This window comes from Pristis pectinata, chromosome 14 (assembly GCF_009764475.1).
Source record: "Pristis pectinata isolate sPriPec2 chromosome 14, sPriPec2.1.pri, whole genome shotgun sequence".
In the NCBI taxonomy this organism is placed as follows: Eukaryota; Metazoa; Chordata; class Chondrichthyes; order Rhinopristiformes; family Pristidae; genus Pristis; species Pristis pectinata.
The window spans coordinates 32,656,944-32,672,926 of NC_067418.1; the positions used below are offsets into that span (position 1 = coordinate 32,656,944).

The following is a 15,983-nucleotide window of genomic DNA, read 5'->3' on the forward strand; positions in this document are numbered from 1 at the left end:
ACTCCGTTCAATTCAATCTATCACATCTCTCCTCCACCCTTGCCTAACAATCCCATCAACTCCATTCCCCCATGTCATAGCCATGAAGTAACATCTTTCGTGGACTTTCCCTGTTGCTTACCTGACATCCAGTGTTGGATGAACATAATTTTTGTTTGCCAATTAAAACACTAATGGCCCTAAACTTGTGATTCCATGCCAACACCGATGCCGGGAGTTGCCTGTGTCTCCCTGCAGAAGTCCTGCTTTCCAGCAGAGGCACAGGCCTAAGCTGCTGGTGGCATCTTCTGCCCTAGTGTTAGCGGTCCCTGTGCTCCCCAGTGGACTCCCCATGGGGTCTGACAGTGCCGTGGTCTTCCACAGCCATCTCAGCTACCAGGTGAAAAGTAAGTAGATTCTATTTTATTATTTTTGTTTACATGAGGTTCACAATAGATTTTTATGAATTTTTTTTTAAGAATGTGATTATTCTAAGTTTTAAATGAGTCCCAAGTATTACCAAAAGGTGGTGAAAGATATTCACAAGCATTCAATGGCCCAGAAAACTTTGACAGCTGCTGAGTCCGAGGGTGGGGACCTGCCTGCTCTGTGAGTGCAGCTGGCTACCGATGCTGAGACAGCTGTTGTGGTGCACTCCACCACAAAGTGTTGGTCTCCAGGCTTCCGGTGAAAGACACCACCTGGGGACACATGGAACGAACAGGTGCAGGCATCCTGTGCTTTTGGGGCAACTGAAAATCTGTCTCAGTGGAAGACAAAGCCTTTGTTGTAAACTCTATTCTTCAGCCACTGATTTCTTCTTGTATCCTGGCACTATCTGAGGGTGACACTAGATTATTTATAGCCCTAAGAAGCTATTTGATCGGCACTGAACTTCTGACATCTATCCACTTCACTCCCCACACTGCCTATTTAATTTCCTTAAAATTACACCTCTAAGATAATCTGCCCCTAAACCTATACTTTTGTTATGCTTGCAGTATTCTCCTGATTGGCTTATCATTTTCAAGCTTTCGTGAGCTTCAGCTCATCCTAAACTCAGCCGCACATATCCTAACTTGCAACAAGTCCCATTTACCTACCACGTTGATTATTAGTTTGTAAAATTGTTGTCCTTCTCGTCAAATTCCTCCACCATTTCTCCCTCAATAGTCTTGGACATCTGAATTTAATTCTTTCACTGATAGTGGCAGGTAACAGTGACCTTCAGCAGGTAAGGCCTTAGTTTCCAGCATTCCCTGCCAAAACTCCTCTACTACCTTCTCTCTTTACCCTTCTTAAAACCTAACTCTCTGGCCAAACCTTCAGCTATATTTCCTGACATCTCTTTTTGTGGTTCAGTGCCATTCTCTTTTATTTGATATTGCTCCTGTAAAGCACCTTTAAAATGTTCTTGCCAGGTAAATGAGCTAAACAAATATTCATTAAGCTTCAGTTCCATTTTGCCACCTAGCCCAAGAAGCCAAACTTCCTGCTGTTGTTGCTGCCTGCCAACCTACTTCGGCTGTTGATCTAGGAAAGCTGAAAATTCTGTATTTTTTTTTTGTTCATCTTCCTCAGATACTGTGTGTACTCCCTTTCTATTTTTTAAACCTTGTCCACACCTACAACACTCTAAGAATTCTGCATTTTCTCAAATTGGATTACGTGTTGTTTTTGCTAATTTTCTGTTCCTACCACTGATGGTTATGCCTTCAGTAGTTCTGGCCCCAAGCAGTGATATTTGTTCTCCCTGCCTCTCAACTATCTTGACTACCTCTTTGACTATACATTTGAACACCTTTCCTATTTTCGCTTAATGCGGCTTGGTGCCTTTTTATGTAGTAACATTCCAACCAATTGCCAAGGAATGCCTCCTTCGCTAATGCAATATAAATGTAATTTTTTGTTATCATATTACCTTTGTTGCTTAAGCATAAGGACATGTCATTTCTTTTCCCATTGGAATGTTCATCTTGCTGTTTCTGTTAGTTGTCCATTGACATTATAAATGATAAATTATACTGATTCAATATTACTTTCCATGCAACATTAATCTGTTTCCTTTCAAATGTTTTTCAGATTCCATTTCCACAGGATGGAGATGAATGCATCACACAGATCTGTGTGGAAGGGCAAATAATGCAAATCAATAGATCACATCATTGCCCCTACATTATTACTCCACCCACTTGTGAGCTTCTAGGATTTGCTGTGCAGGTGAACACTGATAAGTGTTGTCCACAGTGGGAATGTCCATGTAAGATATCTGGCTTTGTTCTAATGGTTTAGTAAGACCTAGTGAGACCAAAAAATAGAAGATAATTTATTCTGTTACTCCCACTTCAGATCATCAAAATACCCAACAAGTATGCTTGCCTTGGTCATTTCTATTCTAACCGTCTAATTCTGTCTCCATGAAATTATATAATTAAACCTAAAATACTTAGCAACTAAAGCCTTTGTTAAACCATGACAATTATCTATCTTATAATTACAGTGAAACTAGTAATAACGTTTGTCAACACAAATTGCCAGCCTGGTGATTTTTTTTTGTCAATGTTTTATGAAGAGAGAACTTGTTAACTACCCGTGACATTAACTTTATTTTTTCTCAGTTCTTTTTTACAATGATATAGAAAAAAATAATTTGTGTGCCGTCTTCTTAACTAATACCCCATGATCTTCCTTCCATTCTACTTTCTTGGTTTCTGATGTGTCTGTTAAGCCCAGTGTGGGAAGTACAGACTCTTCAAGAGATGAGTTAAGGAGGTGTCTGATGGGGTGGGTGGGTAATGTGTGAGGTTGTGTGATTCTTCCACTATTTAGCCAAGACTTCTGAGTGCTTCCGATGCACGGACGTGACATTCCCACTATCATCCTGAATGCTTTCTTCATCTTTGAGCAGTCATGGGCCAGGGATTTCCAAGAGTCAGTGAAGGTGTTAAATGTTTCAAGGAGGCTTTGAACACATACTTGAATCTTTTCTTCTGTTTGCCTGGTAATCTCTTCCCATGACAGAGCTCAGAATGGAATGTCTGTTTGGGAATGTGCTGTCAGGCATGCTAGTGATGTAGATTGCCCAGTGGAATATTGGCCTAGGAGAGGATGCCGACAATGGTTTGCTTATACTTCCAGTGACTTTGGAGGATTTTGCGGAGATAGCATTGATGTTTTCTTCCCCAGTGTCTTGAGATGCCAGCTCTAGCTAGTTAAGGTTCTGGAAGATTTGGGAGGACAGGAATTCCTTGAAGTCTGAGGTCTTGATCTTCAAATATCCTTTTCCTCAGCTGACCAAAGGCTGTGCTGTGCACCAGAGATGTTGAGAAATGGTTCATTTTTTCCAAGGTCATATGGTGAACTTTTGTTGTTTTAAGACAGCGTTGTGCAACAGGGGCAGGTTGATTGAGGATCTTTGTCTTGTGGATTTTGAGTATAAGGCCAATACTCTTGTATGGCTGCTGTTACTGTTAGCCTTTTCAGGAACAATTTCTTACTAGCATTAAAATTCCTTTATCTTTCAATTAATCACAAGCAGCCAGATGTATTGGTTATTGATTAAAAAAAACACATGTTTGCATAGTTTGAAAGAAATTTGTCCCAGCAAGTCTGATGGAAATAAATGGATGTGCTATGCTGCAAAATACCAGAGTGCCAATAACCACTTCAACTGTGGGATTCCCACCCCAAGTGGGACTCTGCCACAACTGAAAAGACTTGCATTTTTTTCCTAATTGAAAGTGTGCTTTACTGATACTGAGGTCAATTTCATTGGAGGTGGTGGAAAGTGTGTTTCCTTACAATAGGAGAATGAGCACTGTGGCTTTGTGTTGGGTTGCTGAGAAAACCTGGAAGGGGGTCTGGGGAAATCTGAGGATTAGTCATTGGAGGGGCCTTGGAGGACTGATTTGAGGGTATCTTGGAGGATCAGTTGTTGGAGAGGTGGTGCGAGGGAAATGGAGGGTCAAGCTTGGGTTCTGGGAGATTGGTGGGTTGGAAAGCAACCCCTTTTTGATGCTATGGTAGGAAAGAGGGAAATTAAGTTATGGACTTGCCTCACAGAGGTTTCAATCCAGTGCTATGATAGTAAAGCATGGTTGATGGGAGTGACCAATGATGTTATGAATTACACAGTCAAAGTTGCTCCTCAATGCCTGGGGATTGACATCATCCTGTGAGCAACCAAAGTGGAAATCATATTGTCATCCAAGGGTGCTCATGCCAAGATGTGCTGGTCAAATTTTTTTTTAGTGATGGACAATGACCAGGAAATGATTGTTATTGCATTTTGCTGCATCATCACAGTGGTATACAGGTGAGAGGGACTAGCCCTTGGACTCCTCAATATTAACTCCACAATCAATTTCATCAGGTCAAATATGACCAAAGAAACTTCCTTCTAATTACCACACATCATCCTACCTCAGGGACAGTTTACCAACCAGCACATCTGTAGGATGTGGGGGGAAACTAGAGCACCCAAGGGAAACCCACACATCCACAGGGAGAATGTGCAAACTCCGCACAAACAACACCTGAGGTCAGAATCAAACCCAGGCTGCTGGAGCTATGAAGCAGCGTTGCTAACTTAAATCCCTCTGTGTTGGACAGGATTAATTCAGTGGCCAGCTATTCTCAATGATTCAGTAGTTTTACTGTTGTTCTATCCCCCAGTTTCAATGAATTAGATCTAAGAATAGTCTGAGAATTAAACAGTTAAGTGTTATAATGTGCAAATAAAATAAAAATGTTATAGATTTATGATAAGTAAATTAGGTAAAAAATAGATTGGAGAATATTTATCTGCATTACTTAAAAATATATTATTAGCTTAGGTGCTGTCTTATATGTAACAAAGAGCACATTTTTGAATGTTTCATCATTATTTTCTCAGCCCTAAGACGTGTGGATTCTGAAATGCAACCAATGAGAGGAAATATGAAAATAGACACCATATGTTTAAAATGTACCTTGAGTTAAAATTCATCTTTTTCAAGATGAATTGAACTTTCATTCCAGGGAACTTTCTGTTGAATTTGGGTTATTTCTGCTAGGGGAGGACAGCACAATAACTTTCCACAGTCTGATAACACAGTTTATAGCACTTGTACAAAAATTCATAATACTAAATGCAATAAAGCTATATTAATCTTTTGAAGCGCTATCATACCATTATTAAACATAGATCATTGAAATGTATACATTAAGGGAAAAGTTACTTCACTTGCACTTTGTGTCTATTGTTATGAATTCTGAGGAGAAGCAATTGAAGGATAAGATCAACAAAAATTTATATCTGATTTCTCTTATGGTAAATTCCAAAAAAAAGATTTCTATGTGCTCCACAAAAAGGAATGAAAAAGTAATGAAAACTTGAACCTTCCCAGTCTGTTTTTGAAGTTAAAAAAAGGCTATTTGGAAGTGCACCAAATTACTTGGCAAAGTATAAAATAAACAGAAGCTATATAGAGACCGTCATAATTGTCTTGTATAGACCACCTGGCTGTAAGGGGCCTCCATCTCATATTAATTTGATGATTGACATTTAAACTTCTGTTGAACAATGAGCATAAGTCCTCAACTACAGTCTCAATAGAAAGTGAAATAAAATTAATAAGGGCAATAATTCCTCTATAACCAAGTGGAAAAAATAGCAGGTAGCTTTGGCTTTTCCAAGAGTCATTGAAGCTTGCTTTGTCCAATTTCATCACCAGAGCATCTGGCCATCCCCAAGAACACGCATATATCTCCACCTGTAAGGGTGTGGGGAAGATTTTCCTGGGTGGTGCATTTCAGCTTGGCATCACCCTATCTTGTTCACAACTTACTGCTTTGCCCTCAACCTCTGCAGTATATTCACTACATGAAGCCGAATCAAACATCAGTGCAAAACCTCTTTTCGGTACTATATACAGACCCCCTTCTTGTAAGAACTCCCTCACAGATATATGTGCAAGAATTTAGATTTGGCCACTAGTTCAGCATTATGTTGAACTTATGTATATTATACAAACACATGCATGCCTCTAAAGTGCTTGATAAATATTTTGGGGTTAGGGAGTGGTGGGGCAAGGGGATATGTTACTGGGTCCCTGCTGGCCCCTCTCTCCGCACGTTGCTCAAAGCGATTTTACAAGGAACTGAAGGCAGCAAGACCTATTCATTGTAGAAGCCTCAATCAACAGGCCTAGGCCCCAATGGGTCCTACACTCCCATTTGTGCTTCACTACCATTCATTCCTACATAGGAACAAAATGTACATCAGTACCCATGAATAAGGAGCAGCACATATGCTACCTTCATACCGCATTTTTCTTTTTTGTTTTGGAAATATTTATTAACCACAGCACAGAAATAAAGAAATGATTGTGTGGATGCTACTTTTGTTTATTTTGAAAGGTTTATGCATTTAAGTGTTGTATGTTTTCCATGTTGTAAATCAATTGCAGCAGAATCTTAGCTAATTTGCATAATGTTTTAAATTGATGTTTTTGGTATTAAATAGAAGTTTGAAAAGATTTTGTTAATACTTAGTCATCTAATTTTTACTCATTTAAGTCCTTATGAGAATGATAATTTGATTTGTGCATGATTTAAGAGGGCGTCAGTCTCTACCAGAGCTTCTCCTTCCCAGCGTTCTCCTTTGAAGCTCAGCTTACTGATTTTTGGAAACTAGTTTTAATTACAATGTGAGCTATTTAACTTTTGTAGGTCGATGTTCCATTCTTGCCAATCTGCACATAATTACTTTTGATGGAAGTGGTTTTGGCATTTCTGGAGCTGCATCATACGTTATTGCTTCAACGGCAAATGAAACTATTATTGTTGGGATCAACGAATGTCTCAGCAGCCAGATGGTAAGTGTTCAAGATAATATAAACCCCTGAGAATCCATGTTACTTCACAGCATAAAGTACAAGGTTGTCTGAATTACTACATCTTTCTAATTATTAATTATCCTGCATCATTCAACACAATTATCTAACTTTTAATCAAGAGCATTTGCTAGCCAAGTTCAATTAGATGAATTCTTCGGCATCTATTTTAATATTTCAGGGCTGTGTTACCACATTGGTATTTGTTATAAGAAATAATATGGGCATGAATGTAATCCATTTGCTTTAGTTGGAGGTAGTTTGCAGCTGGTTCACTTTAAACCTTCTGCAATGTTTATAGTTTTTTATTATCTTCATAACTATTGGAAACACTGACATTCAGACTTCTTGGCAAATATTTCCCTTTTTCTCCAGGTGTTGAAATTTGCTGTGATGCATTCCCATGAACTCTGCAAAACCCAACTCATTTGAACATTCTTGGTCCTTTGGCCAAGACAATGAGTGCTGGCTGGCTTCATGATTGTGAAGAGCATCATGGCCAATCTGGATCCTTCACTCAGTCAATATCCTTGCACACTGTTTGCACTCAATATTCACTGATACCCACTTTCTAGTGTGATTGGAGGTTAGACTCTTGAGTGTTTATTTTTCCCAACCATCACTATGCTGGGGAGGATGAGGTCATTTGTAACGCACCACTGCTCTACCAGCTTAGATCCAAAGTCCATACATATTAGGGGTCAAACCAATTATCTTATAGGATGTTAGATTTCTAGCCGTTAGAATATGATTGCTCTTGTCAACAGTTCTTTATCTAATTTTACAAAAAGTAACGAAATAAAATTCAGTTTCCCATTTTGAAACACATCTTGGTGAATAAAGATGTCAATGTGGATAATTAAATTTTTAAATATCAGTAAATTTCAACACTTAATAGTAATCATTTTTACATTGAACAGAGAAATTGATGTGACTGATAATATCTACTGAAGATTTTGTTTGGTGCTTAAATATTTAAGCCAGAAATCAAGCTGTAGATATTTTATTTATCTTGCATGCACTTTCCCCACAACCCCAACAAATGGGGATATTGAATCAAACCTTGCATGATTTCATATGCGGTTAGTGATGTTTTGCCTTCAGGATGTGGAGAAATGCAATCAACAAAACTACTTAAACAATGATTTGGAATCATGCAGTGTGAAAACAGGCTCTTTGGCCCACCACATTCATGCCAACATGCATTTATGCTAATCGTACACTAATCCATTTTATTCTCATTTAAGCATACCACCCCCCCCCCCACCCCCACCAGATCCAATTGCTCACCTGCACACGAGGAACAATTTACAGTAGCCAATCTACCAAACCACATCTTTGGGATGTGGGAGGAAACCAGAGCACCTGGGGGAAGTCCACACTGCCACAGGGACAACATGCAAACTCCACACAGTCAGCACCAGTGGTCAGGTTTGAACCCAGGTTGCTGGAGCTGTGAGGCAGGAGTTTGTACGTTCTGTCCCTGTCTGCGTGGGTTTCCTCCAGGTGCTCCGGTTTCCTCCCACATTCCAAAGACGTACGGGTTAGGAAGTTGTGGGCATGCTTTGCTGGCGCTGGAAGTGTGGCAACACTTGTGGGCTGCCCCCAGAACACTCTACGCAAAAGATGCATTTCACTGTGTGTTTCGATGTACATGTGGCTAATAAAGATCTTATTCTACTAGTAGCACCATTGGGTCTCTTGGACATATGAGCAGATCTGAAACAAACAATTCGAGCTCTCAGTATACTGAGGTACCAAATTTAGACTCGTGTTATCCATGCAAAACCTGCTCCAGCCACTCCCACCCAGTTATTAACCCCTATCCACACCCAAGCAATGCCAGCACTCCTTCAGTGAACAAGCTGCAAGTGGTTGCATGGTTGGTACCTGCAACTCACTGTCAATATTTAAATGAAACCCAAATAATGGAAATTAGATTCTGTAGGAAAAAGATAGGAACCATGATCCATCCCTGAAGGAGAGAGAGGAAAGATTATAAAAGGATCTGAGGAGCAAATTCTTCCACACAGGGTGGTGAGTGTATGGAATGAGCTGCCAGAGGCAGGAACGATTACAATGTTTAAAAGACATTTAGACAGGTATATGGATAGGAAAGGTTCAGAGGAATATGGGCCAAACTCAGGTAAATGGGACTAGCTCAGGTAGGCAGTTGGTTGGCAAGGGTGAGTTGGAATGGAGGGCTTATTTCTGTGATGTATAACTCCATGACTCTTGCATGTGATTGCCCCTGTAAACAGTGTTTCTGAAATTGAAACTGGGGGTAAGTAGATGTTTAGACAGTTGAAAGCAATGAATTTTCAGAAGCATCTTAAGTCTTTCTCGAAATCTGAATATGCAGTTGGCTGTTATATTACAAGAGATTCAAAAATTGTTTGAAGAAAACTCTATTGTATGACCATATCACAATAATTTCCCTCTTTACTTAAAATCCAGTTACACAGTTCACCTCAGAGTTAAATAAATATGTGCAGCATGAGTGGAAACTAGGTGAATTTGCACCTACATCATGTTGTTGAGTTTCCATCAATGTGCTATTGGTATGGTATGATAAAAGTTATGTTACCACACTAGACATACAGAGGCCTGGATTATGTCAACAAACAAGTTCAATTGAGCTCTTTGGCAGCTGGGGAATTTATATATCAAGCTTCAGTGATTTGAATCATGAAAAAGGTTCACAGTTGTCCTTCAGGTGAAGTAAGTTTGTTATATTCACTGGTCTGCTCTGCATGTGAGTTAGACCCATGGTAACATGGTTCACTCTTAACTGCCCTATGAAATGGCCTGGCAAACAATGTGTTCAAGGGCAATTTATGTGTCAGGTTGGTAGATAGGAATAATTCAGGCAAGGGTCATGAGCTGGGGCAGGGGAGTCAGTAGCATTGGGGGGAAGGAATTAGTGTTTTATTGTAAGGAGGAGGGTTGAGGCAAATTTGTGGTGGGAGATGGTGTGGAGAGGTCCTAATAAGCAGATACGATTGGGTTGGGTTGTGAGTGGTCAGTGGCAGGTGCCGTTTTAATGCAGGTGCCAATTTAACCTAATTTCTAAAATGGTATCGCACTTGTAATTATTGCCATTATATCCGTGTTCAGCACAGAAACTGCCTTATCCGTGTAAAGACAAGTTGTTACAAAAATGCCTGGTTGAATTTCTAGAAAATTACCAGATTTCCAGACAATAAATCTTTAATACATTGTGGCTCAAAAATTTTAGATGACTGGATTTTTTGCAAGAAGTTATGGTCCTCATGTGTCCCTAACCAGAACTGAGCCAATCCAAACTAATCCAATCATCGTTTCATTAATTATATGTTTACTTATCAAGAACACCTGGTCCACAGCACAAATTAGTCCTTAATTGCCTGTTACTAAATATCTTTGCTACATAGATATAATGTATCAAAACTGTTTGAAGGGGGTCCTGATTATTAAAATGCATCTATTAATAATATTTGTGGAAAAAGACAGGATGTTTGATACTCTGCCATGAGAAAAAATGTGAAGCCTCTAAGTAAGTCATATACATCCACACAGTTTCTTATACAGGGTTCATATTTTGTTTAAATTATCTACTACTACATCCTCCCTCTAATTTACCTTGGTAAAACATGTTTTTATAATTCAAGTTAAATAGGACCATGTAATTTATGGCAAATTGCTGTAGTTTCACTGCTCAGCTCTAGCAGGAGGCTTAGCTATTAAGTTTTTTTTGTTATTTGCTGATTTTGTATAAAAGTTATCTTTGTTGAAAAACTGACATTTAGCATGTGACTCATTTTAGTGAAAATAAGTGGTAAGTGCTTTTGGCCTGTCACATAGACTTAATGGCCAATAAATGACTCCTGTATTGGTGTTGGATGATATCAGATTTGCGAAGCTGTGAATTTTTTTGGGGGGTCATCTTACGGGAAGAACTTGTGAATTTTGAATCAGATATGCAGCTATTTGTTTGGTCTAGACTTTCTGGAGGTTGTTTCAGAGAAAATTAAAATGTGGCTTTGGTGTGTCTGATAGACACTTCACCAAATAATACAAAACATTCCTTTAACATCATGTCCGTACTGGACTCGGCAACAAATTAGTTTAGTATCTTACATAACTAAACTTTTGGAAGGGATGATTTTATTGCTGAAAGAGTTAATTAAGTAATTAGGGAAAACCGCTAAGGCACCGTAAAAACTCTTTGGCACCGTAAAAAAAAACTAAATGGCAGTTGGTGAAGTTAGTGGGTGTGTGACATTTTTTTCTGCTCCATATAGCGATCTGCAGATGCTGTGCATGTTACAGTCAGACTTGAGAGAACAGTAAAATGAATATCATTACTTTAAGTAGGTTTGCAATTGTTCTAATGGTCTCCTGAATATCCTGATATTTGGTCACTGCTTGAGCCTTACTCTGATCTCAGAAGTAGTAGTGGAATGCATTTCTCACTCTGGGACAGCCTTGGTAAGTTACTAACAAAATTAGTAACTCAAACATCAGAAAAAGAGTAAAAGGGCTGTTTGTATCTCTAGTTTTGAACTGAAGTCTGCTAAAAAATTTGAAAATTATTTTGGTCTGGTATTTCAGTACAGGATCATGGGATTGCTTTGCTATTGGAGCTTGGTCAAATGCTTAGCATTTGAAGCATGAAACGTTATGAGATTTTTAAGAGAATGTGATTTTAAAAAATTAACTAGGCCAGATATGAGATGCCCATTTGTTCATTCTAGAATATGTTTGTGTTAAAGTGTCATTTCTAAGACTGGTTAAGATGTGACATTTGTTGCAAAGAAGATAAGTATGTAAACATTATCATAACATTTAAAGTTAAGCAATGAGGCCTAGATCATGTAAAACTAGTACAGCAAAAATTATGACTTGTGAATAAAACAACATTTTTAATTTTTATTCCAATTAATACAGTACCATATTTAAGTGGAGAAAAAATCATGTTCCTCAGCCATAAGCTGATGCCTATTTCTAAGTACTTATAGGCATATCCATCCTGACAATATGAACTTGATTTTATTTTTCTGAAAATGACAAATCATTGGAACTTCAAGTTGAAGCATTATCCTGTCATTACAAGCTGGGGAGAGGCTCCACAAAACAAAACACTGAAAATGTGTATCAATTTGTTTTCTAAAGTAGGCCCTTCCAAAATATGCAATAATTTCACAGGTTTGCAGTAATTCTTAGTTTTGCTTCACAGACCGAACACATCTGTGAAGAGAATAAACATCGAATGCTCATTGAAATTGTTTATTTGTTATGTCATCATGCGTAATACAGATTTGCTTGGTAAAGGACCGCGGTTAACACCATGTTTCTTTCTAATCAGACCACAATGATCCAACCCCAAGTGAACTCCAGCAACCTCTGTCTCATGAAGCTTAATATAACTCATGGATCAAACATTGTCATAATTGACCGGCAAAAGAGAAGGGTAGGTTCACTCTCTTTAATTTACAGTTGGTTACATGACTCATCCTCATGATTCTCCTAGTTAATGTAATTGCAGAGCTACAATTCATGTTAATAAATATTAGTACTAATCATGGGCTATATTGTAGTGCCTAGGATATACTAATCTGAGTTTGCCTTGGTTCATAAATATTAAAAATGTCATTAAAAATCAATTAATTCTTAACTGACACGGTAGAAATGTTTATCAACGAGCAATTGGCTACATTAAATTCCTGGGCAATGTTTACAATTTATTCTTGTGAGACGTGAAGGGAAATGTTCTTTGAAATTTGATATTAATTGTATCAATGAAATTTTCATGATAAAACAATCTAAAATTAATGACAAACATCCTCTTCATCTTCATTGAGTTTTTAATTAGCAGTTAATTTTCCTATTGTCTTTCCAATCATTTCTCCCAACTGATTTGAACAACATGAAAGTAATGCATTACACACAGACTGACGGCTACTATTTTAAAGGGAAATTAGTGATAATTTTCCTTTTTGTCATAGTTATGCATGCTTTTTATTTTGGAAAAGAAAGATAATTATTCACTGTGCTCAGGACTTTACAGTTGGTATATTTGGACTTGTTTCTTAAACATTAAAACTGCAGGAAACAGTTCCATGAAAAAGAAACATGTCTTAGTATCATGCAGTACAGTTATCCAATTAGCCCTGATCTTTCTCATAGTTCTTCAAAATATCTATCTCCCTCCGCCTCATTTTAAAACATTATTGAATTTGTTTCCACTGCACCTTCAAAAAGTGAATTTTGGATCATAGCAATTCAATGCATAAAACATTCCTTTTATTCCCACTAGATTTTTTGCCAATTATTTTAAATCTGTGCCCTCTAATTACCATTTCTATCAAAGGCCTCATTAATTTTAAAACCGCAATCAAATGTCTCCTTAATCTTCTTTGCTTTAAAAATAATAATCCCAATTCGTTCGCCTCTTCACACGTGTGAAGTCCTGTGTCCCTGGCATTTCAGAAAATGTTTTTTTGCTTCTTCCCCATGGTCTTAACATCCTTCCTTTGGTGTCATGCTTAGAATGGACGTAATATCTGGTTGGAAGTTCTGTACAACTTCCTTGCATGTTCACTCAATGCCTCTGTTTATAAAGTCAAGAACCCCCGCACATTTTTTTTAAACAATCTTATCGATCTGCTCTCACATCTTCAATGTTTTATGTATGTGAATTCCCAGGTCTTTCTGTTTCGAGATGTCAATTAAATATGTTAATATTCCTGATCCTCTCTTTATGCTAGGTGAAAATTTCATTGAACAGGTTAAGGAGAGGCTGAGTGAAGGTCGGGTTCTGCTTCTTACAAATGGTGGAAAAATTAAGCAAATCTCCTGCAAAAATAGATAAATTACTCCTCACTTCTTAGTGAGCAATGTTTGAGCTGTAAGGAAAATAAAACTGAGAGAGGAAAATTGGTAATGTTGTGTTAGGCTGAGAGTGCCTCACATGGTAATTGAAATGAAATGATTGGGCAGATTCTTTGTAATATGTCCTGCATTTCAATATAATGTGGAATTTTCAAAATACACACCATATTTATAAACAAACTTCTACAATATAATCATATATTTTAAGTTTTCTAATTTTCATTGAATTGTGTATGTAACCATGAGTTTTTTTTGTCATAGTTAAACATTAATTCAAAGTTAGGCTACACTCCATTCCGAAGATTTGATTTTGAGATTGTAGACACTGGGAGCATGTACACAATCCTGACTCCAGCTGGTATAGTGATACAGTGGTTTCATAGCACAGGGATTATGGTTATCGACACTGGAACACCCAATAAAAAGCAAGCCACTTTGGGACTATGTGGTATGTAAACATTGGTTACTTTAAATAGTTTAACATGTTTTGAAGTAGATTTTAACACAAAGAGACAAAAAGAGTAAAGGCATTTTATTACAATATAATACCGAGCCTGTTTTTAAAGTGTGGTTACAATGTGCACAAAACTTGAAATGGGCGATGCATTCAGTGACATAGAAAACCAGCTCGTCCAAACGCTGGAATCTTGCCCGAGCCCCTCACATCCTGGTGGTAGGTGGAAGCAGGGGGTCAGTGCTGGAAGACCACAGTTGGGACATATGGGAATAAAAATTAGTTTTAATTTTAAGAAAATAGTATTGAATCAGCATGAATAAAAGTAAGTTTTTTCTTTTTTGAGAGAAGACTCTTAAAAGTGAAATAGTTTATTGAACTCAAATAGAACACCACCTCATTTTCCCAAATATACAAAAATTTAAAAAGCAATATTCTGAATATTATACCTTTCTATTTTCATTTTACTGCTTGACGGCACAGTTTCATTCATTGACTTGTTGAGTTTATATCTTCTTACATATTTATAGGCTATTGCGATGGAAACCCAATAAACGACTTAACTTTGAAAAATGGCACTGTTCTTAATAAAGACGATGACCCAGTGATCTTTGTTGAAGATTGGACAGTGGCTAGCACAGAGACTGGCATAAAAATGAGTCGGATTCTTGAGGTTAACTGCTCCACAAGCAATTGCTCTGAGTGCTTCAGGATGCTCCAGAGTGAGTCTTTTGCCCCCTGCCATTCACAAGTAAGTAGTTCAGGAATTACTCTTAGTTTCCCAAAAGTCAACCGTCATTTTCTATTCAACACTATATATGAATGATGATATCCCTGTTGTCCTTGCATCTCATTTATCACTTACCATTTCTACCACTTGCGCATTGTCACCACTGAGCTCTTCTAACCTTACTTTGTCTCTGCTTTCTGGAAGAACATTTCACTCAAAATTCCTGTTACTTTTCTGTCAACCCAATCTTCAGCTAACTTTCCCCAGGCATCTATTTATATTGGAGCAGGAAATGCAATTACCATTCATTGAATTGTTCCTTTAAGGTATTGGTCACATGCTTTGGAAATATGTATTCACTTCCCCTAATAAACTACATCGTATTTTCTGTTTCTCTTTATCAAACATGGATTGAGTGACAGCTTCACTGAGCACCTTAATTCTGTCCACCAGCCACTGCTGTATTCTGTCCCTTTTCTAATTCCATTCCCGCTTCAGGTGCAAAACACTGTTAATCCTTGGGTCGGAATAGAGTTGGAAACAATTTTGGACCTTAGCTATCTTTCTACCAATTTGTTTGTGCCCTTAGCTGTTGTTATTACCCTTTGCTTTTCTAATGATGAGTTTTGTTACCTGACTGTTACAATCATTGTATATCATTCTATTTTTCTTCTTGCATCTGTAAAATAAAACAATTCATTAGCCTTTTCCAAATGCTGTTTCATTTTATTTTGTTTGATCCAAAAATAATCACATTTATCTCCTAGTATCCATTTTTGATGAAAAATCCCCGTATGAATAATGCACTTTTCTCTTTAATGGGATCTAATGAGTCCTCATTGCATTTTCTTTTATTTAAGCACTTTACTCATGAGGAAACTTGTGGAGTTTCAATTAGATTCTAGGTTTCATTTGTAACTACTGTATCTTTTGATAGAAACAGGTGGTAATAGCCTCAGCTGATTCTTTCTGTGACTGCAGCAAATAGTTGTACTCTAGTGCAAATATGATTGGTATTATGAAAAAATCCAGCCGAGAGTCAGTCTGTATTTTTTAATTGTTTGATATAACT

At 37.7% G+C, this 15,983-nt stretch overlaps 1 protein-coding gene across 1 annotated transcript in view; it reads left to right on the forward strand.

Annotated features, from left to right (window-relative positions):
• The window catches only part of LOC127577980 (otogelin-like), a 190,890-nt gene that overhangs the window by 139,193 nt on the left and 35,714 nt on the right, over positions 1 to 15,983 (forward strand). Inside the window, exons 34-38 of the mRNA XM_052029688.1 lie at positions 2,062 to 2,239; positions 6,691 to 6,836; positions 12,202 to 12,306; positions 13,989 to 14,175; positions 14,712 to 14,932. Coding sequence (XP_051885648.1) covers positions 2,062 to 2,239; positions 6,691 to 6,836; positions 12,202 to 12,306; positions 13,989 to 14,175; positions 14,712 to 14,932 — 837 coding nt within the window. The remainder of the gene's footprint in view (positions 1 to 2,061; positions 2,240 to 6,690; positions 6,837 to 12,201; positions 12,307 to 13,988; positions 14,176 to 14,711; positions 14,933 to 15,983) is intronic.